The following is a 21406-nucleotide window of genomic DNA, read 5'->3' as shown; positions in this document are numbered from 1 at the left end:
ACAAAATCGGGCAGTCACAGCACCTATCAATCATGGTTTATTGCATAAACGCTCAGAACACTAGTGGAACAGATTTTGAATCCTCTCCTCCTCAAGCAAGGAAGCAGTTTAGCTGGGCTGGGCCATGCAGGCCTCCTGCTGCAGCCCTCTGATCCTGGAGTATCCAAGGAACTGGCCCGAGGCCCCGGGAACCCGCTTGCTCCAGGCTCCACGGAGCGGGGATCTGCTCTCACGGGAGGCCCACGGGCTGCGACCCTGCTGGAGAAGCTGTGCTGTCGAGCTCTCCTACCACGCTGCAGACGCCAGCCGTGACCGCCGCCCTAAGCGCCGCCCGACGCCCTCTCACCCCGCGGCGGCGGCGGAAGCGGCGGGGCGGGCCGGCTGGGCTGGGGCGGGGCGCAGGCGGCATGGAGGAGGCGGAGGCCGCGGAGGCCGCGGCGCGCGGGGCCGAGCTGTGCGGGCCCGAGAGGGGCCCGGGGCTCCTGAGCCGTGAGTGCCTGTCGGTTCGGGTCCCAGAGGGCTGACGCGGGCTGGGTGGGTCTTCCGAACCTTCCGGCGTCCCTGAGCCCTGGGAGGAGAGGAGCTGAGCCAGATGGGATGGGGTAGGCTGGAGGATTAGCGTTCGGGAGGTCGCTATTAACTGGTCCACCCTGGGACTAGAAAGGACTGGGGTTTGCACCTTGTAGGCACTGATGAATCGTGAGAGTTGAGTTTTGGCCTCCACCTCTGAGGTCCTGAGCCTGGGCTCAGTTCCTCCAGCCCCAGGGAATTTTCAGGTGATCCAATTCCTCTAAAGATTTTTCCGGTCAGACCCAGAGAAGTTGAGCCACGTTGCTTGGGTCACACAGCTAGCTCAGCGGTGTTGCTAAGAAGTCCTCATCTCTCCAGAAGGCATTAGGCTTTGGGAAAAGCATCTTACTCCATGTGACTCTGTGCTCCCCTCAGATTCCTGAAGTTATGGACTGGCCGGGACGGGGGTGACACCCTAATCCAGTATGGATGACTGGAAGCCTAGTCCCGTCATCAAGCCCTTTGGGGCTAGAAAGAAACGGAGCTGGTATCTTACCTGGAAGTATAAACTGACAAACCAGCGGGCCCTGCGGAGATTCTGTCAGGTAAATGAGGTCCCGCAAGTCGGGAAGGCTGGCCTCCTAACTTTACCCTAGCACAGACTGTGGACTAACTACCTTGGCCACCAGGAAGGGGCAGCAGACTCCAGGAGGGGAAACCTCTGTGTGTCATGTCTTTCTCAGGCAGCGGTTTTAAGACCCAGGATTCTAGAATCAGAACCCAAGTCTGACCTAGGTATCCAACAGAAACCAGAAGTCTGTCAGGAAGGCTTTGCCCCTTGACACGCAATTCTCAGGCAGTGTGACCTAGGTTCTGTGTCTTGTGATTCTCCACTGTGGTTCTGGGGTCCTAAATCCATCTCTGGGAACTAGTTATGGAGGGCACCAAGGAAGCCAAGGACTCAGATGGAAAAGCACAAGAGATCTGGGTAAGAAGGGGCTGATGGAGGTAGATTGTCAGGGGAAGTTCTCCAGGAGACTTCTACAAACCTGTGCCCTGATCGAAAACCACAAGGAGGAGGCCCTAGGTTCTTTCTTCCTGTGTCCCCTACATCCAGGGTCAAACGTTCAGACAGCCTGTACGACCTGGAGGGGATGTGCCTCAGTCATTCCCGTCTTTCCACTCAGACAGGGGCTGTGCTTTTCCTGCTGGTGACTGTCATTGTCAACATCAAGTTGATCCTAGACACTCGGAGAGCAATCAACGAAGCCAATGAAGACCCAGAACCAGAGCAAGACTATGGTGGGGGTCTGCTAAGGATGGGGTGGGGTTGGTCGTCCCGGGATCTCACAGCAGAGGGGCCTGCAGATCCCACAGGGTAAGACTCTGCTAGTGACACATTATCCATACCTGTCACAACAACCCCCTCTCCAGATGAGGCCCTAGGACGCTTGGAATCACCTCGGCGTAGAGGTAGCAGTCCTCGGCGTGTTCTGGATGTGGAAGTGTACTCAAGTAGAAGCAAAGTGTATGTGGCAGTGGATGGCACCACGGTGAGTGGGCCAGCATCTTCAGGCCGTTCAGGACTGGGCACTGAAGCCTTGTTCGTGTGACTGATGGTTGCTACTTGTTAGGATTAAGTGAAAGGTATCTGAAATGTCTCTGTGGCAAAGTCTCAAGTGATGGGAAGCATTAGCAGGCCACTGACTCCCTGATTTACTTATTATATAACCACTTCGTAGTACCTTTGGCTTCAGCCTTGGCCCAGGCACTGGGGTCCTGGAGGTGATGGGACTCGCCCCTCCTAGAGAGGCTTACTGGGATCTTCAGAGTTAAACAGAGACAGCCCAGGGCTCTAGGTGCTGTGAACATGTTAGAAGGTAGATTGTAGAGGAATGTGGTCTTTTCTGATGAGGAGCTTTCTGGGAGAGACGGCCTTCAGGCTGAGTTAGAGCTGTAAGCGGTGACAATGCAGGCAGGCTGGTGTTTCATGCTTGTAGGGCAGAGTCACCATGAACGCCAGGGTAAATAGCTGGATTTTGTTTCTGCCACTGTGTAGGTGCTAGAGGATGAGGCCCGAGAGCAGGGACGAGGCATCCATGTCATTGTCCTCAACCAGGCCACGGTAAGCTTAAGGATGGGAGACCCAGAAGGTTGAAGCTGGACTCTTCCTTGCTGGTAACACTATCTCATAAGAGGTTTGCTCCTGCCAGGGCCACGTGATGGCAAAGCGTGTATTTGACACGTACTCCCCTCATGAAGATGAGGCCATGGTGCTGTTCCTCAACATGGTGGCACCCGGCCGTGTGTTGATCTGCACCGTTAAGGTCAGTGAGTCTCCCTGGCTCTCTTCTCCATGCCCCTAGCTCTGGCTTTGCTCAAGGGAATTGGAGGAGGACAGTTCAAGTTCCAGTCTGAGCCTTGGTTGTTTTTGTTTTGTTTGTTTTTTGAGGGGGGCTTCTTGTTCGTCCTTTAATCAGTTCAGCAGTTACTGAGCACCTGCTGTATGCCAGGTACTGTACTGGTTGCTGAAGATACAGTAGGAAGCAGGACAGAATTCCTACCTTCCTGGAGCTCACATCCCAGTGGTAGCAATAAAACAGTCAACACAGCCTACAGTATCAGGAAATGACAAGAGAAGAAGAAAATGAAGGGGCAGAATGGCATGGCTGCATTTTAGGAAGGGAACACCTCTATTGGGAACTGGAAGAAGAGAGAAATAAGTCAAGTAGTTGTCTGGAGGAAGAACACCCTAGGTAGAAACTTCTAGAATGATCTACGAAAAGGCCCTGAAGTAGGGAGATGCCTAGCAAGCTTGAGGGACAGTGAGGATGCCATTGGAGTTGGGAAAGAAAGAGGGAACTGAAGACAGTTTTGGGAAGAGTGTGGAGAGGTGGCAGGGGGACAGGTGCTGGGCATGTGGCTAAAGGCTTTAGTGACCTTAAATGAGTCTCAGACTCATATTTTTGCTTGCGAGTCTAGCCCTTAACGGCTGAGCCATCTCTCCAGCCCAGAGTCTCAGACTCTTAAGCCTTCGGTACTTTTTTGTCTGTGAAAGACAGTAAGCAAAGAGTATTGTTGGAGCCACTCAATGAGCCAACCTAAGTAAAAGGTTTTCTTTCAATGTAGTGCTGGAGATGTAGCTAGTACTGCAGAAGGCCAGGTCTCCTGGACCTACACAAGTCATGGCGACTGTCTTTTTTTGGTCCTCCAGGATGAGGGCTCCTTCCACCTCAAAGATACAGCGAAGGCTCTGCTGAGGAGCCTGGGAAGCCAGGCAGGCCCTGCCCTTGGCTGGAGGGACACTTGGGCCTTCGTGGGACGAAAAGGAGGTTCGAGCACCAGAAGCAGTCCCCCCTGTAGTATCAAGGGAGGAGCAGAATAAGAGATGGGATATAAGAGTCAGTGGTAACACTTCATTGAAAGTGGGCATGGTGTTGGGAAGAAGCCCATGAGTCTGTGCCTTCATTTTTCCTCATTCCTGCCTTCGGCCAGGTCCTGTTCTTGGCGAGAAACATTCTAAGTCTCCTGCTCTCTCCTCCTGGGGTGACCCAGTCCTGCTGAAGACAGATGTGCCATTGAGCTCTGCTGAAGGTGGGATCAGTGGGAGATGGGCTCTAGGGCAATGCTTGAGCAGAAAATGGGTCTTTGCTTCCTTTGTGAGGTTCTTTTTCCTTGACTGTGTGCCTGGGGCTTACCTAACCTAGCTGGCCTGACACCTTCACCCTGTCAATTTCCTCCCTCCCTTAGAGGCTGAGTGTCACTGGGCAGACACGGAGCTGAACCGCCGCCGCAGACACTTCTGCAGCAAAGTTGAGGGCTATGGGAGTGTTTGCAGCTGCAAGGACCCAACACCTATTGAGTTCAGCCCTGACCCAGTAAGTGAGGCCAAAGCAGTGAGGCTTGGACTCCTTCACAACTTAGCAAGGGCCCTTAGGAACAATCCACAGCTTAGGTTTTCTCTACCTTGACCTAGTAGGAGCTCAGGATGTATGTATACTGAACTCTGAAGTCAGGTTGGGGGTGGGTCAGGCCATGTTACCAGAGTGAGTTGGACTGTGTGGGGGACACGGAAGGCCCTTGTCCCTTCCCTGTCTGCTCCTGAGGCCCTTCACTGCACTGAGAATTCTTCCCTAAATGGAATAAGGGAAGCTAAAAGCTATTTCTCACACAGCTTCCAGACAATAAGGTCCTCAATGTGCCTGTGGCTGTCATTGCAGGGAACCGGCCCAATTACTTGTACAGGTGAGCTGCAAGTGGGCTGTACTCAGCACTGAACAAGGGTGCTCAGGAAGTGGGTGGGTGCTCAGCTCGCCTCCCAGTACAAGGAGGCAGAAAGGTAGCAGGTGCTAGGCCTGTTCAATGTGGTAAACGTGGGACACGTGAGCCCGTTTAGAAACATGGGAGTCGTGAGCGAGAGGACAAAGAAGCCCTAATCTGCTTTCCTGGGCTCCCCAGGATGCTGCGCTCTCTGCTGTCAGCCCAAGGGGTATCTCCGCAGATGATAACCGTCTTCATTGATGGCTACTATGAGGTGAGTGGGGTGGGGGGACCTCAGGCAGAGCAGGACACAAAGCTGTGGGTACTGAGGGCTGGTGAAGGCTGTGAAATATGGGAGGCTTGACATGTTGGGACCTGTAGAGGTGGAGAAAGTAACACGCGTGATGAATGGTGTCCATGCCCCCAGGAGCCAATGGATGTGGTGGCGCTGTTTGGTCTGAGGGGCATCCAACACACTCCTATCAGCATCAAGAACGCCCGTGTATCTCAGGTATTCCTTGGCAAGGGTATAAGGGGCAGATACCTGGTCCCATCTCCTGCCTCAAATCTTATGTGCCCAATTCCCTACCCAGCACTACAAGGCCAGCCTCACTGCCACTTTCAACCTGTTTCCGGTGAGTACCACAGATACCGCAGATCTATGGAGGGAAATTATGTCTTGGAGAAAACTCTTCCCTTATCTGACCTTGTACTTCTGATCTGGAAAATGGGGGAGCAAGCAGTGGCTGAGCATGAGGGTTGGAGACAGAGAGCCATAGGATGAGAGCAATCTCCTTGGAACCATGATGTTCCCTCCTATCCCTGTAGGAGGCCAAGTTTGCCGTGGTTCTGGAAGAGGACCTGGACATCGCTGTGGATTTTTTCAGGTGACAGGGGTAGCCCCCCATTGAAGTGCTTATAAGCCATATGGAACTTCTGTACTTGACTGGGTCTCTAGGCAAGGATTGGTGAGGTGCCTTGGAGAGCTCTGAATGAGCTCAAAAGGTGGGGGAGAGCTTGTATAGCTAGGCGGGCATAGGCTGGGCTTGTAGAGAAGATAGGAAAGGTCAGTGAAGAAAGACCGTGAGACTAGCAGCCTGCATGTCCAACATCATGGTGTATCTGGGTTTGCCCCTCTCTGAACTCTTGAACTCTGGCCCTCTCAGTTTTCTAAGCCAGTCCATCCACCTGCTGGAGGAAGATGACAGTCTGTACTGTATCTCTGCTTGGAATGACCAGGTAGGCTGTGTGGCCAGGGGTTAGTCAGCATGTGAGACTGTCAAAGCATGGAGCTAATGCTCCGTGACACCTCCTGTCCTTAGGGTTATGAACACACAGCGGAGGATCCAGCACTACTGTACCGTGTGGAGACCATGCCTGGGTTGGGATGGGTGCTCAGGAAATCTTTATACAAGGAGGAGCTTGAGCCCAAGTGGCCCACACCAGAAAAGGTACCCAGCAGGCTAGGATGAATGGGCTGGAGTACCTGTCAACTCCAAACCTGTAGCCTTCATAACATTCTATGACCCCAGCTATGGGACTGGGATATGTGGATGCGGATGCCGGAACAGCGCCAGGGCCGAGAGTGCATCATCCCAGATGTTTCCCGATCATATCACTTTGGCATCGTGGGCCTCAACATGAACGGCTACTTCCATGTGAGTGGGGTATTAGGAAGTGGGGTACTATATGGCTTAGTGGTCAAGGTCATGGATTCTCGAGCCTAGTCCTTGCACTTACCAGCCATGTCACTGTAAGGTTCTGTTTTTGCCGGTTTCTCTATCTGGAAGATGCCTGGTGGCTGGAGAGATGGCTCAGCTGTTAAGAGCACTAGTCAGTGCTCTTCTAAAAGACCTGGGTTCAATTCCCAGCACCCACATGGTGGCTCACAGCCATCTCTAACTCCAGTCCTAGAGGATCAGACACCCTCCTCTGTGGGCACTGCACATACATAATGGTGAACAGTCATACAGGCAGGCAAAACATCCATACACATAAAAATAATTTTTTTAAATGCTACCTCCCAGCCGGATGATGGTGATGCACGCCTTTAATCCCAGCCTTTGGGAGGCAGAGGCAGGCAATCTCAGTGAGTTCGAGGCCCGCCTGGTCTACAGAGCCAGTTCCAGGACAGGTTCCAACGCTACAGAGAAACTCTGTCTCAGAAAATCAATCAATCAATCAATCAATAAATAAATGCTGGCTTCCAAGAGCCAAACATAGATCACAAGCCTTGTGATCCCAGCACTTGAGAGGCTGAGGTAGGGTGTTAGTTTGAGGCCATCTGGACTAGATAATGAAGACCCTCAGAAAATAAAAACAACAGCAAAACTGCCAGCTGCCAGTACTTAGGAGATTGAGTCAGTGGGCTTGCCATGATTTTGAAGCTACCCCTTTCCCTTCCCCACAAAAAAACAGTAAGCAAACAAAAAAGCAACAATAACCCAAAAAGAACTACTTTTGTTATGAGGTTTGATCTGAAATTAAAAAAAAAATTAGTGTTGCGATGGTGGTGCACACCTTTAATCCCAGGACTCTTGAGGTAGAGAGGCAGGTGGATCTCTGAGTTCGAGGCCAGCCTGGTCTACAGAGTGAATTCTAAGACAGCCAAGGCTACACAGAGAAACCCTGTCTCTAAAAACCAAAATTATTTTAAAAATTATATGTCTTGAGTGTTATGCCTATGTGTAGTGAGTGCACTGTGTGCCTAGTGCCTGAGGAAATCAGAAGGCAGCATTCAATTCCCTGGAACTGGATGGTTGTGAGCCACCATGTAGGCACTGGGTACTGGAACTTTGGTCCTTTGCAAAAATATCAGTTGCTCTTAGCCACTGAATCATCTCCACCCCCTGAATAAAAAAAAATCTATATATGAGTGTTTTACCTGCTGTATGTGTATGTATCATGTTCATGCCTGATAAGGGGAGGAATCTAGAAGAGGGCACTCAGTCTCCTGGGACTGGAGTTATAGATGGTTGTAAACTACCACCTGGGTGCTGAGAACCCAGGGACCTCTATAAGAGAGTGGCACATACTCCTAACCACTGAGCCATCTCTCCAGCCTCATTATGAAGTTTGTGAGTTCATATATGTAAAATGCATATTTTAAAAACTGTAAACTTTGTATTAGAGTAGCTGGTATTATACATTACTACTGTTCATATCACTGGACTGTGGGTGCAGAAAGGCTATATCTGTTCTAAGCTCCGGGCCTTCTCCTGTCCTTGCAAGTGTTGGCAAACATGTTTCAGCCCAAGATTAGTCAGGATGTCCCTAGCCCGCTCTGTTCCACCTTGCTGTATCTAGAGGTTCACTTCCTGTCATAATATGTGCATTTGAAGCAGTCCAGCTGAAAGGGGTGTATTTAGTTTGAAACCTCCTAGAAGACAGTAAGAACCCCCCCAAAAAGGAAGCTAATAAAAGAGCATTATTTCCCAAGAAAGACCTTCCTCGGGTTATTCATAGAGCCTGAATCAGCAGTTTCCTTCCTTCTAACCCATTGGCTATTGCTATATCCAACAGAAATCTCTCTCTCTCTCCTATCTCTCTCCCTCTCTCTTCCCTCCCTTCCTCCCTCCCTCACTTCTCTCTCTCTCTCTCCCTCCCTCACCACTCTGTCTCTCTCTCTCTCTCTCTCTCTGTCTCGATCTGTATGTGTGTCTCCACCATCCATCTTGTTTTTCTTTTTTTTTTGAGGATGGGGGCCAGGGTTTCAAGACAGGGTTTCTCTGTGACTATGGAGGCTGTCCTGGAACTAGCTCTTGTAGACTAGGCTGGTCTCAAACTCTCAGAGATCTGCCTGCCTCTGCCTCCTGAGTACTGGAACTAAAGGTATGTGCCACTATCGCCTGGCCCCTCTTGTTTTTTAATAAATCATTTTAAATTTTTTTGAAGATTTATTTGTTTGTTATATATACAGTATTCTGTCTGCATGTTTGCCTGCATGCCAGAAGAGGGTATCAGATCTCATTATAGATGGTTATGAACAACCATATGGTTGCTGGGAATTGAACCCAGGACCTCTGGAAGAACAGCCAATGCTCTCAACTTCTGAGCGATCTCTCCAGCCCTTGATTTGTATTTTTTAGGCAGGCTGTCTCCAAACTGTGTAGCTGAGACTGTTGTTGAACCTCTGACTCTCCAGCCTCCATCTTCTTTATTTCTAAGGCTCTGCAGCAAACCTGAGAAAAACCAATGGGAACAGGACTAGTTCATGGGTCAGTAACACAAGCCAAGGGTCCAGCCCAGATTAAAGCTAGCAAAAGCTTATCAAAGATGGTGCAAAGAAAATGGAAACTGCACCGGGCGGTGGTGGCGCACGCCTTTAATCCCAGCACTCGGGAGGCAGAGGCAGGTGGATCTCTGTGAGTTCGAGGCCAGGCTGGACCGACAGCCTCCAAAACAGTACAGAGAAACCCTGTCTCGTAAAACCAAAAAAGAAAATGGAGACTGGAGGAAATCAGAGAGCCCTTTCCAGGCTTAGTACTTCATTTTTGGGGCTTGTAGTTCTGTAGTGGGTCAGTGAGCAGACTAAAAGCCTTGACTTTTATCCTCATTGCTGTTTCAGGAGGCCTACTTCAAGAAGCACAAGTTTAACACGGTTCCAGGTGTCCAGCTCAGGAATGTAGACAGGTAGAGACTGGCAGCAAGCCAAGGGGGTGGATATCTGAAGGCTTGATGGCCAGTCCTTGCTAGTTCTTTCCTGTCCAGGACCTTGGGTATTTACCTCAGCCCTGCTGGGCCTTTTCCCCATGTGACCCTTTGCCCTGCCCATTCCTTTCCATGGACCTGAGGGCCTCGCCTTCCCTTGACTCATTTCTCCCTCCCCTTCAGTCTGAAGAAAGAAGCTTATGAAGTGGAAATTCACAGACTGCTCAGGTATGTGGGACTATTGGGATGCCTGGCAGGGGTAGGACAATTTATGGGCACTGTAGAAAATGAAAACTAGAGTTCTCTAGTGCAAACATTATTAAGAATTTCAAAATGGCTGGGCAGTGGTGGCACACACTTTTTTTTTGTTTGTTTTTTTTTTTTTGTTTTGTTTTGTTTTGTTTTTTCGAGACAGGGTTTCTCTGTGGTTTTGGAGGCTGTCCTGGAACTCACTTTGTAGACCAGGCTGGCCTCGAACTCACAGAGATCCGCCTGCCTCTGCCTCCCGAGTGCTGGGATTAAAGGCGTGCGCCACCAACGCCCGGCCGGTGGCACACACTTTTAATCCCAGCACTTGGGAGGCAGAGGCAGGCGGATCTCTGTGAGTTCGAGACCAGCCTGGTCTACAAGAGCTAGCTCCAGGACAGCCTCCAAAGCCACAGAGAAACCCTGTCTGGGAAAAAAAAAAAAAAGAATTTCAAAATGGTAGCAACAGAGCATTGAATCAAGCCTAGGGCCCTGTGTGCCACACCTAGAAAGTGTGTCCTGTCTTGGTCTTACTTCTCTGTTCTGCCCTCAATGCAGTGAAGCCGAGGTTTTGGACCACAGCAAGGACCCTTGTGAAGACTCCTTTCTGCCAGACACAGAGGGCCACACCTATGTGGTCTTCATCCGAATGGAGAAAGATGATGACTTCACCACCTGGACTCAGCTTGCCAAGGTGCCCCAGGGCCTCACCTACCTCAGGAGTACCCTCACCCTGCATTGTCCCAACTAGCAGAGGGTCTTTGTAGAGTTTTCAACCTCAAAACCTTCTCATGCTCTCAAGAGCCTTGCTTCCTGGCCAGGTGTGGTTGTATGGAGTGCTTACCTTTAATACAAGCACTTGGGGACGCAGAGGCAGGCAGATCTCTTAGGTTTAAGGGCAGCCTGGTTTACAGAGAAAGTTCCATGAGAGCCAGGGCTACACAGAGAAACCCTGTTTCAAAAAACACACACAGGACCTCTCTTCTAGCCCCTTGCTCAAATCCATACTCCAGAGGATGTTTGCTCTTGAAGACTGAGGCTAGGCCTTCAGTGAGCCATCTCCACAGCTTCCTGACCCATCTCTTTCTCTACTCTGTCCCTGCCAGTGCCTCCATATTTGGGACCTGGATGTTCGTGGCAACCACCAGGGCTTGTGGAGATTATTTCGGAAGAAGAACCACTTTTTGGTGGTGGGGGTCCCAGCCTCCCCTTACTCGTGAGTCACCCCTTCTACTCTAGGAAATGTCCTCCTGGGGTCGAAGCATGTCCTCTCCTCTGTATCTTTCTTCTGTTACATTTCAGAGTGAAGAAGCCACCATCAGTCACCCCTATTTTCCTGGAGCCACCCCCAAAGGAAGAAGGAGCCCCAGGGGCCGCTGAACAAACATGAAACCTCCTCCAGGACCCTGCAGGGCTGGGTACTGTGTACCCCCAGGCAGGCTAGCCCGTTGCCCTATCCTGTAGGATTTTGTAGATGCTGGTAGGGGTTAGGGCTGGTTTGTTTTTAACATGAGATTTAATTACTAACTCTGAGGGGAAGGATCCCTCATCCAACACCCCTGCTCCTGAGGTTAAGGTCTATTTATTACTTCCTTGTTGGAGAAGGGCAGGAGAGTACCCAGGACCTCTTTTGGATCTCTGGGCAGCTGACCCTGCCCTTTTTACACCCCATCCTTCCAGGCCTGGCTCAGAATCTAACCTATTTATTGACCGTCCTGAAGGCCTTGGAAATAGGCCGACCCTGCGGCCTTTATTCCCCTCTGGACCAGGACACTGCCCTGAGGGTGGGACTGGCTCATACTCAGGAAACTGCTGTGCCCAACTGATGACAGGCCCAGTTGGGTCCATGTGCTGACAGATTCACTCAGAGACCCTTAGACACTGGACCAGGCCTCTCAGCCTTCTCTTTGTCCAGATTTCCAAAGCTGGACAAAGGTGGTCATTGATTAAAAAAGGAGAAAACCTCTGGGGGTGTGTTTTGTGGTAGCTTTGTGGGGAACACAGTGTGGCGGTGAGGGGGAGAATCATCTGAATGGATGGTGAGGTGTTTTGTTTTGTTTTTTTTTTACTGTCTGCCATAGTTTTATCTTATTGTGGAAGCCATTTGGCCACCAGGGGATGCCCAAGCCTTAGCTTCGAGCCTTTTGTTTTTGTTTGTTTAAGCAGGCTCCACCCTGGCACCAGCTGACTTTATCCCTTCCCTATTCTAGCCTGAGCACCAAGCGGCCGTCTCACCCCTTCCTCACTGTTCACCATCAGGCTGGTCCCTTCTTTGTTGCTCTGGGCCCAGCACCAGTCCCCCAAAGTGCAGTAGCTAGAAGAGACCACAAAGGAATACTTAGGGTTGGATGAGGGAACGGGAGAGCAGGTAAATAATGGAGACGGGAAGTGACTGGGCCAAAAGCAGTGGTGGCCCCAGGGGTGTGGGAGATGATTTTGTAGGATGCTGGGTGGCAGATAGAAGAGCAAGGGTTTCTGTGGCAAGGGAATTGTGTGCAGAATTCCATATAGGGATGTTTTTCTGGAGGAAAGGGCTATGGTTTTCATCAGATTCTCAAGAGGCTAGTAACTCAGAAGAGCATAGGAAAGTCTGAGTTAGTCACCAAAAAATGGACAGTGTGGTCCATTGGGACTCAGATAGCCCAAGGCAGGGGAACATGACCTTTAAAAATAAGTCTGTGAAGGATTAAGATCGGGACCTGAGTAGATTACATTGTAAGAAAGGTTACAGATCCTTTGCCAAGGAGTCAGGAACTTACTGGAATTCCTGCCCTTTATCTGTTGGCTGTGTCGGCCTCTCTTACTAGAGCTCAGCACTTCAATGGCATCAGTGCCCGTGCCTTTGAGATTTCTTGCCACCCTGACTACAGTGTTTGCTGGAGCTAGTGTTTCAGGTGGCAGAGCAGGCACAGGAGTAACAGTTAGTCCATTAGTCCATGATGAAGCCCTCCCTGGGCAAATAAGTCACCTTCATCCCCATCCCTGTACCTGTGGAGGAATAGAGTGGTTGTGTGAGGCACAGAATGCTGGCTAAGGGTTGATGCCAACTAGTTTCTCTCCCCACCTAGAGTTCTAGTAGATTCTCAGTCTGGCCAAGTTTCTGCTGCTTTTTGGGCCCAACAAATGGGTGATAGCTGTGGACGTCTCTGGAAAAGCCCATAGAGACAGATGGGTGGTAGGGAGAGTCAAAGGGAAGGGAGGAGGGGAGCCAATTAGTCAAACCGGGCTTTGCTTGGTAGGAGCCACTATCCTGTGCCAACAGCCTTTTTAGTGCTGCCTCTTGAAGTTCAGTCACATTCAGTTTTGTTTGCTTATTTGGGGAACAGGATTTCTGTCCTGGGATTCGCTCTGTAGGCCACTCTGTCCTTGAATTCAAGTGATCTGCCTGCCCTTGCTTTGGACTACTACTGTGCCAAGCAAGGTTTACCCAGTTTCAGGAGTCAGTCTGGTTGAAGCCTTGGCCTGAGCTTTTCAGCTGATAAGCTGTGGGACTCTGGCAACTAAACTAAGTAAAGACTAGGAATGTACCTCAAGCAGTAGTGTGCTTCCTAGCATACATGAGGCTAGGTGTGATCCCGGGGTTTTATGTGATCCCATATAAAAATCCAGGTGTGGTGACACCTACCTATAAACTCAGCACTTAGGAGATAGAGGCAGGAAGTCAGTGTTATTCTCAGCTATATATAGAAAGTTCAAAGTCAGGGGCTGGAGAGGGGGCTCAAAGGTTAAGAGCACTGGTTGCTCTTCCAGAGGTCCTGAGTTCAATTCCCAGCAACCACATGGTGGCTCACAACCATCTGTAATGAGATCTGGTGCCCTCTTTTGGTGTGTGGGCATACATGCAGATCAAACACTATTAAATCTTAAAAATTTTTCCCCAGCACTCAGGAGGCAGAGGTGGGCGGATCTCTGAGCTTGAGGTCAGCCTGGTCTACAAAAGCTACTTCCAGGACAGCCTCCAAACAAAACAATACAGAGAAATCCTGTCTCAAAAAAACAAAAAAAAATTTTTTTCAAAGCCAGTCTGGACTACATGAGAGCCCCCCTCCCATCTTAAAACAATACCAATAACAACAACAAAAGTGAGATCTTGGCTAGGTATGATGGTGCACAGCTTTTAATCCCAATATTCAGGAGGCAGAGGCAGGCAGATCTCTGAGTTGCAGGCCAACCTGGTCTACATAGTGAGTTCTAGAACAACCAGACTACATATTAAAAAATCAAAACAAAAACAAAACAGCTAGGTGAAGGAGCCAGAGCTGTTGGTGCCCATTGCTATAGGGAGCCTCACTATAATATACTTTCAGCCTGTAAACTAAGTATGCTACCATACCAACCAGGCCACACCCTACAACTACCCACTTCCTGTTCAAGATGATGGGAACATACCCAATATGCCCAGCCACCCTCAGGGCACAAATCTGGATTGGCTGGAGAACATATAAATACTCCCATTAATGGGAGAGACCCTCTCCCCTGTTTTCTTCCAATACAAATGTGTAAATCAACTCCCTCTCCCCAAAGATACACATCGTTAGAGCAATGGATAGGCCAACACCAAAGAAAAGATTTAAGATTCTCCAAAGTAGGGCACACAGCTTAGAGCTACTTATCAGGGTTCCTGGAGGGCTTCTTGGAACCCGAAGAGTGACTCCACCCCTGCAACCCTGACAATAATTCTGTTCTCCCCTTCTTGACTTGGCACAGGCTTATTACTTTCATAGCTTTCCAGTCCAGTGCCCTTCACCAGGAGGGGGAACTTTGAGGACAAAGTCTTCTCATGATACAGGCCACCCCACTCCTCCTCCTCAGGGCCCCTTGGCCTTTCTTACTCGCCCTCCCAGGCCTGAAGCCCTCTTTCCACCCTGCTGAGTCTCCAGCTGCACAGAAATCAGTGCAGTTTAGGCAGGCTGGACCCAAGTACACACAGTCCAAATGGAAATGTTTTCATTGGTTTGTAGTTTCCAAAATGACTTTGCTGGACTTGACTATGCCCAGGCCGTAAGTGCCGTCATCCACCAGTGGAGTACTGGGATCATCAAGAGCGACTTTTACACTAAGTGGCAAGGATTGAAGAAAAGACTCAGGAGATGGGCAGAAGTGGCTGCTTCAGAGACTCTGGAAGAGATGTCCCCCCAGCCCCACCAGTAGAACAAGGGAGACACAGCCTGAAAGAGATGGTCATGTTTAGTCCAAAGTCCAGAGCAGCAAAGGCAAATCCACTCCAGCCCAAACAAGTGTTAAATTTCGTGTCCACTGGGGTCACTGCAGCTCAGCTGTGCCAAGTGCCTCTTCTTGGTTTCCATGTGGCAGCAGCAAGTGGGAAGGAAGAAGCAGTCTTACTCCAGATGGCAGTATAGATACATGGATACGATCATGGCAGCCAGCTGGTGGGGGAGGAACAGGGAGACATGAAAGGACATGATGAGATCCTCAAGGATTGGGTTCCTGCCCACCCTGAAAAGCTTCATGAAGCACTATTTTCTCGATGGTAGAGGACATGCTAGGCATCCATAGGTCTCTGGGTTCAGTCCTCAGCTCCAGAATGAAAACAAGAAATCCTTCTCAGTGGGCACACGCCTTTAATCCCAGCACTCAGGAGGCAGAGGCAGGTGGATCTCTGTGAGTACGAGGCCAGCCTGGTCTACAGAGTGAGTTCCAGGACAACCTCCAAAAAATACAGAAAAACCCTGTCTCCAAAAAACAAAATAACAAAAAAGAAATCCTCCCCTGAGAAGCCTCACAGATGGGCTAATCTGTACAGGTCTCAGGTCTAGTCTCCTCACTGACTTACCTCCAGGGCTGCAATTCCAGCTGCCACACCACCCGCAGTGACTGCATTGGTTCTGATGTCATGCAGAAGCTGTTTGAAACAACCCTTCGGGAAGGAGAGGAAGTATTTATAACTGGCAGAGTCCTACCTCTGACCCATTTACTACTGCTATAAAGCCATTGAAGCAATCCCACCCTTGCAAGGCAGTGGTGGTGCACACGCTTTAATCCCAGCACTCGGGAGGCAGAGGCAGGTGGCTGGCTCTCTGGAGTTTGAGGTCAACCTTGTCTACTGAGAGAGTTCCAGGATAGCCAGGGCCACCCAGGGAAACCCTGTCTAAAAAATAAACAAAAAAAGTAATCCCACTCTCCCATGTCAGCCCATACCTGTACTTGCAACTGCTTGGCCTTTTCCTCTGTGCACGGGTCCTCAAATACCCCACTGTTAGAGTTGAAACAACAGTAAGGAGGAAAGAAGTGATTCTTTTCCAAGTAACGTGAGTTGTTAAAATCTGTATAGTTGTTGAAACCACAGCACTTCAACTGCAGACAAAATGGGATTGGTGATTGATGGGACCTTGGTTTTTTCCCTCTCCACCCCCAAATCCTCCCAGCCCACCTTACCTCTTCCATGGTAGAGTTCCACACGCTGGTGAACTCAGTCTGGTTACCATAGTCTTCTTTGATGGCAGGCACCACCAGCAACGTCAGGAATTGTTCGGCCTGGATGGGTTGGGTCAGAGTTAAGAGACTGTAAGGGAAGGTAGCCATTCACGGGCCACCACCTACTTCTTAGGGCTTTGATCAGTTCCTTGCCCCATCCCTGTGCCTCACCATTGTGGTAAACACCAAAGCAACCACAGCAGCTGCAATCTCAGCAATGAAAATGATGAGGAGGATGACAAAGAACTAAGTGGAAACAAGGAAATATGTTTTAGGGAGGCTTGCCTTCCTTGCCCTACCCGCTCCCACAAAAGAGGCAGGGGGTTCCCATGGTGAGGCTCCCGGAATCCAGAGTAGGTTTTTGGGATTCCCCAGAGGCTGATGTCAGGGATGAAGGGACCCTTGGTTGTGGCCTAGGGAGCTGGGTCTGACATACCATCATGAGCGCACACTTGTTCTCAGAGTGAGCACCGTAGCAGCCCAGGAAACCAAGAATAAAGACCACAGCACCAGCCGCGATGAGGAAGTAGCCCACGTTGACAAACTGCATGGCATTTGATGATTGTGGTCCAAAGATCTTCAGGAAGGACGGTCCATCGACAGACACCCAGATTCCCACAGCCAGCAGGGCTGCACCACACAGCTGGGAACAGAAGTCAGGCTTTGAAACAGTGCTAGCAAATGGTTCTCTTTCACACCATCAAGTCTGGAAACTTTCCCTTTTCTTGACTAGGGACTTTAACAAACTATTGTGCATGGAGCAAAACATTAACTAGTACCAGAACTGGGGCACATAACAAATTCACTAGTCTGTTCACCTGGGAAGATAAAAATGAGATCAGGGGTTCTAGAGGCTACACTAAGCTTTCCTTTTTCTGTAATCAGGGTCCTGCCACATAGGTAAGAAGAATGAAAAGGGGCCCAGTCTCTCATTCTTGGGTTGTGGGTGCCGAGAATAACTCTGTTCTCTGATACTTGGAAGCTAGCAGGTGGTAGTGTTGAGCTGGCTGACAGTCACTATAGTAACAGCGGGGTGAGGCTTCCACCTGCTCGAAACTTTGAAAGAAGGTGAAGGGGGGTTGAGAGGATCACCCACCCGAAGGCCATATTTGATTCCCCTCCTGGGTGCAGCTGCCAGACTCACTCCTTTTTCACCTAGACTTAACCTCAGAGGGAATCTTGAGGCCCTGGGGGGAGGGGTCGGTGGAGGCCCTGACCCCACAGCTCCCAGCAAACCGTTGCTGACCCTAGGACTTTGGTGGATCAGCATTGTGCTCTATGTGCCCAGCTCCCATTGTCCAGCCAAGGAACTGAGTCTGGGATGGGGGGAAAATATATGTATACATTGTGTCTGTATCCCAGGATGTTTGCTTAAGGACAAGTGAGCTGGGCTTCTAGCCTACAGGGTCAAATTTCAAGGAGCCTGCCTGGTTTTCCTACCTTGTTCTGCCCAGTCTGGCAAGGCTTGGGCAGCAGAGGACAGATACCAAACTGGATTTGCCTTTAACCCTATCAGGCCAGACTCCTGGCTGTCCCAATAGTTGAAATCCTAGTACTCCTTCAGTTGATATAAATAAAACCTAATTCATGGGAACCAAAGGAAGTCCAAGGTACAGACTGCATTGGAATCAAAGAGACTACCTACCCTGCTGTGACCTCTTCCTTTTTTCCTTTCTTTTTTTCCTTCCTTCCTTCCGTCTTTCCTTCCTTTCTTTCTTTGGTCTTTTTTTTTTTTTTTTTTTTTTGGTTTTTCGAGACAGGGTTTCTCTGTGGCTTTGGAGGCTGTCCTGGAACTTACTTTGTAGACCAGGCTGGCCTCGAACTCACAGAAATCCACCTGTCTCTGCCTCCCAAGTGCTGGGATTAAAGGAGTGGGCCACCAACGCCCGGCCTTTCTTTGGTTTTCAGAGACAAGTTTTCTCTATATAACAGTCCTGGCTGTCCTAGAACTTACTCTGTAGATCAGGCTGGCCTTGAACTTAGAGATCTGCCGGCTTCTGCCTCCTGAGGACTGGGATTAAAGGTGTGTGCCACCACTGCCCGACTCCTGTGCCCAATTTCTTTAAAGTGGTGCACACTTCATGTCTCTACTGTCTCCCCTTTCCCTCAGTCTTCTCTTGTGCCCCGACACTGCTTGTTTCCTTCCCTCCCTCCCTCCCTTCCTGCTGTTCCATGTCCCCTTCACGGTGGTTATTTTTCTGCTCATCTCTAATATTCCAGTTTCCAAGAATTCACTTTCTTTTAGTTTAAAATATTCACCGGGGTTGGGGAGCGGGTGGAAGATAGACTTTCCCTTATTGTTGCCAGGGTTCCGCCCCACCCCTATAACTCCATTGGCTGCTCACAGGCACATGACTTCCAAATATCCAAGCACCTCCACTGAATACACATGAGCTTGGGAGGGGACCCTTCCTTCTTGCATTCATTGCTCAAACCCATTTCTGAGACTTCTTCGTTCTACCACCCCTCTGCAATGAACCCCTTTGTTTACTGTACCCCTTTTTTCTTATCTCTGTCATTATCTCCAGGACTTGGACCTCATGGCTCAGCTTCTCAAACAAGCCCTATATAATCTGTTCCTGGTTTTCTAAACAATATCAAATTTCATTACCTCTGGGCCTTCCTACGCACTTTACAGCTCCTCCACCCAATGCAAATTTCCAGCTTCAGCTACTTCCTCCAGGAAGGGTTTTCCTACTAGGCTAAATTCAAACCCCTCCAGGGCCTCACTGAGCCTTGGTGGTAAATCTGAAAGTATCACTTTGCAATTATCAGTGTATATAACAATTATCCAGCCTATTTGACAATTATCAGTCCGTTTGGTTTACTGGTCCTCAAGGGCAGTAAATAAATGGCTTTGCTTGCCTTCTATCCTAGCATTGCCTTCTATCCTAGTCATTGAATAAGTTTTTCTTTTTGTTTGTGGCCTCATGCATGCTAAGCAAACACTGTACCACTGAGCAACAATCCCAGTCCCTTAAATGTCAGCCCACTCAACGGATGTTTATTGAACACACAGGGTTGCTAGACTCAGCTCTAAGAGGCATGGATTTGCTCTCCTTTCAACTTTTCCATGTATGCTAGTCACTTTTGCACTATTAACTTAAGCAGACTCTTTGTCCTCTCTGAACCTTGAATACATCTTTAAAAAGGGAGAATTACGGGTGCTGGAGACATGGCTCAGTGGTTAGAGCACTTGCTGCTTTTGCTAGAAGACCTGGGTTTGGGTCCCAGCATCTACCTGGCTGACCACAAATAACTGTAACTCAGTTTCAAGGAATCTAATACCCTCTTCTGGCCTCTGAGGGCACACATAGTATATATATGTGCATATATATACATGCAGGCAAAACACTCATACACATAAAATAAAAATTTTCTGGGCGGTGGTGGCACATGCCTTTAATACCAGCACTAGGGAGGCAGAGGCAGGCGGATCTCTGTGAGTTCAAGACCAGCCTGGTCTACAAGAGCTAGTTCCAGGACAGCCTCCAAAGCCACAGAGAAACCCTGTCTCAAAAAAAAAAAAAAAAAAAAAAAAAAAAAAAAGCCGGGCGTTGGTGGCTCACGCCTTTAATCCCAGCACTCGGGAGGCAGAGGCAGGCGGATCTCTGTGAGTTCAAGGCCAGCCTGGTCTACAAGAGCTAGTTCCAGGACAGCCTCCAAAGCCATAGAGAAACCCTGTCTCGAAAAACCAAAAAAAAAAAAAAAAAAAAAAAAAAAAAAAAAGAATAGGCGGGGGACAGGGGTAGGAATCACTCTTGTTAGCATACACTGATCCTTCCTGGAAGGGTTAGGTGAGAGCCTTAAGCCTCTCCATCCCTAGCCTCCCCATCTTCACCCAAACTCCTATGTGGCAGCCAGGCTATTAGTGGGGCCAGGAATCAACAATGGGAAGACCCTCTGCTTCCTATTTATAAAGGAGAATTTGGAGGGCAGAATCTGGGAACATAGTCTCCTATTCCCCAGCTTGGGCTCTGTTTAGATTGTGACCTGCTTTTGCAGGGAACTTACGAAGATGAGTAGGTTGAAGAGGATCATCATGACCTTAATGAATTTGAAGCACTGCATGGTGGATCCTGGGAAACAAACATGTACACGTTAGAGCCTCATGTCCCACTGCCTTGGGCTGGCCCTGCTTTTTCCTGTGATTTCTCACAAATTTCTCACCCTGTGTGTGGACTCTGACATCGAAGAACTTTCCCAGTTCCCATCCTGACACCGATGCCCACCTATACTACCTAGGTACCATCACCAGAACTTAATTCTCTGATCTTTTGTTTTGTTTTTTCGAGACAGGGTTTCTTTATGTTATTTTGGAGTCTGTCCTGGAACCGGCTCTGTAGATCAGGCTGGTCTCTAACTCATAGAGATCCGCCTGCCTCTGTCTCCCAAGTGCTGGGATTAGAGGCGTGCGCCACCAACGCCCGGCCTTAATTCTCTGATCTTAACCTTCCCAGATTCTCACCCAGGTATTACAAGCTCGACTCCCACACTGCAGGACACTTACCTTTCCTAGTCCTCTTCCTAGATGAATCTCATACTCTTCCAGTTCCCTCCCCCTGGCTTTTTCCAGCACCCCAAACCTGTTTCCACATTGGTATCCATTCATAGGTTAATCTTGGCCCTAAGCATTCACCTGCTCAGGGCTCTTGGCAATAGGTTCTAAACAGGATCTGCTGCGCTCCTGAAGAAACAGAACAGCTCCAGGAAGCTGCCGCTGAATGTGCTGGCAGAAAGATGAGGAATCGCCTAGTGCTCACACAACACTGCTCACCTACAGGTGGGGCAGGTGCTTTAAAAGCCTCCTGTTGCCCGCCCGCTGGCCTGCTGGCCCCACCCATGGTAGATCAACCTCCTCTGCCCCTGCTGCCCCCTGCTGCCTGGAGATAGGTTCCCAACACCAAAAGCAATAAGCAAGTCTCCACCGGGAAATATCACCTATAGACCCTACCTCTCCAGGTCTCAGGAAAGGGGTTTAGGGGGCAGCAGAGTCAAGAGTAGAACAAATGCCGTTTCAGAACTTCTGTGTGCCCTGCTCACGATAGTGTAATATGATTCTTCCCTCAGTGTTCATTGGCACCCATATTTGCTCAGGCTGTCACCCATATTTTACACCCAAAACTCACAGTCATGTATATAACATGGACTGGTACTCCTGAATGTGCGCACACACATGCGTGTACACACTAGTGAACGTACACACATTTATTGAAGTATACGTACATACACATATGCACATACATAAACAAGCACCCTCTCTGTCTCTGTCTCTTTCTCTCACACACACACTGTCTCTCTGTCT

The 21406-nt window shown here is 49.5% G+C and overlaps 2 protein-coding genes across 5 annotated transcripts; one reads left to right on the top strand and one right to left on the bottom strand.

Moving 5' to 3' along the window:
- Positions 1 to 379: 379 nt before the first annotated feature.
- Positions 380 to 11632, top strand: Pomgnt1 (protein O-linked mannose N-acetylglucosaminyltransferase 1 (beta 1,2-)). 3 transcript variants are annotated; one of them, XM_005072065.4, is made up of 22 exons: positions 380 to 489; positions 946 to 1115; positions 1698 to 1812; positions 1945 to 2063; positions 2570 to 2635; positions 2724 to 2837; positions 3725 to 3842; positions 4006 to 4104; positions 4261 to 4388; positions 4685 to 4755; positions 4969 to 5044; positions 5198 to 5281; positions 5364 to 5405; positions 5599 to 5657; positions 5937 to 6009; positions 6093 to 6221; positions 6303 to 6428; positions 9338 to 9402; positions 9604 to 9648; positions 10225 to 10360; positions 10773 to 10882; positions 10969 to 11632. In XM_005072065.4, the coding sequence occupies exons 2-22, from the start codon at positions 996 to 998 to the stop codon at positions 11054 to 11056; spliced, it is 1983 nt and encodes a 660-aa protein (XP_005072122.1). In that variant the 5' UTR covers positions 380 to 489; positions 946 to 995; the 3' UTR covers positions 11057 to 11632. The 3 variants fall into 3 exon arrangements, with proteins under 3 accessions (XP_005072122.1, XP_012970456.1, XP_040612860.1); XM_013115002.3 differs by having other exon boundaries at positions 424 to 534; XM_040756926.1 differs by lacking the exons at positions 380 to 489; positions 946 to 1115 and adding an exon at positions 1329 to 1498.
- Positions 11633 to 13767: 2135 nt separating this feature from the next.
- On the bottom strand, positions 13768 to 20895 carry Tspan1 (tetraspanin 1). 2 transcript variants are annotated; one of them, XM_005072063.4, is made up of 8 exons: positions 20741 to 20895; positions 20116 to 20180; positions 16538 to 16744; positions 16273 to 16347; positions 16063 to 16161; positions 15826 to 15981; positions 15461 to 15544; positions 13768 to 15053 (listed from the first exon to the last, which is right to left on the bottom strand). In XM_005072063.4, exons 2-8 carry the CDS (start codon positions 20170 to 20172, stop codon positions 15006 to 15008), a joined length of 726 nt encoding a protein of 241 aa, XP_005072120.1. In that variant the 5' UTR covers positions 20173 to 20180; positions 20741 to 20895; the 3' UTR covers positions 13768 to 15005. The 2 variants fall into 2 exon arrangements, with proteins under 2 accessions (XP_005072120.1, XP_040612859.1); XM_040756925.1 differs by lacking the exon at positions 20741 to 20895 and adding an exon at positions 20612 to 20632.
- Positions 20896 to 21406: the final 511 nt, after the last annotated feature.

The sequence above is a fragment of the Mesocricetus auratus genome, unplaced genomic scaffold, assembly GCF_017639785.1.
Source record: "Mesocricetus auratus isolate SY011 unplaced genomic scaffold, BCM_Maur_2.0 Super-Scaffold_100014, whole genome shotgun sequence".
Classification (NCBI taxonomy): Eukaryota; Metazoa; Chordata; class Mammalia; order Rodentia; family Cricetidae; genus Mesocricetus; species Mesocricetus auratus.
Note: the sequence above shows the minus strand (reverse complement) of the source record. Positions and strands in the feature narration are given on the sequence as shown.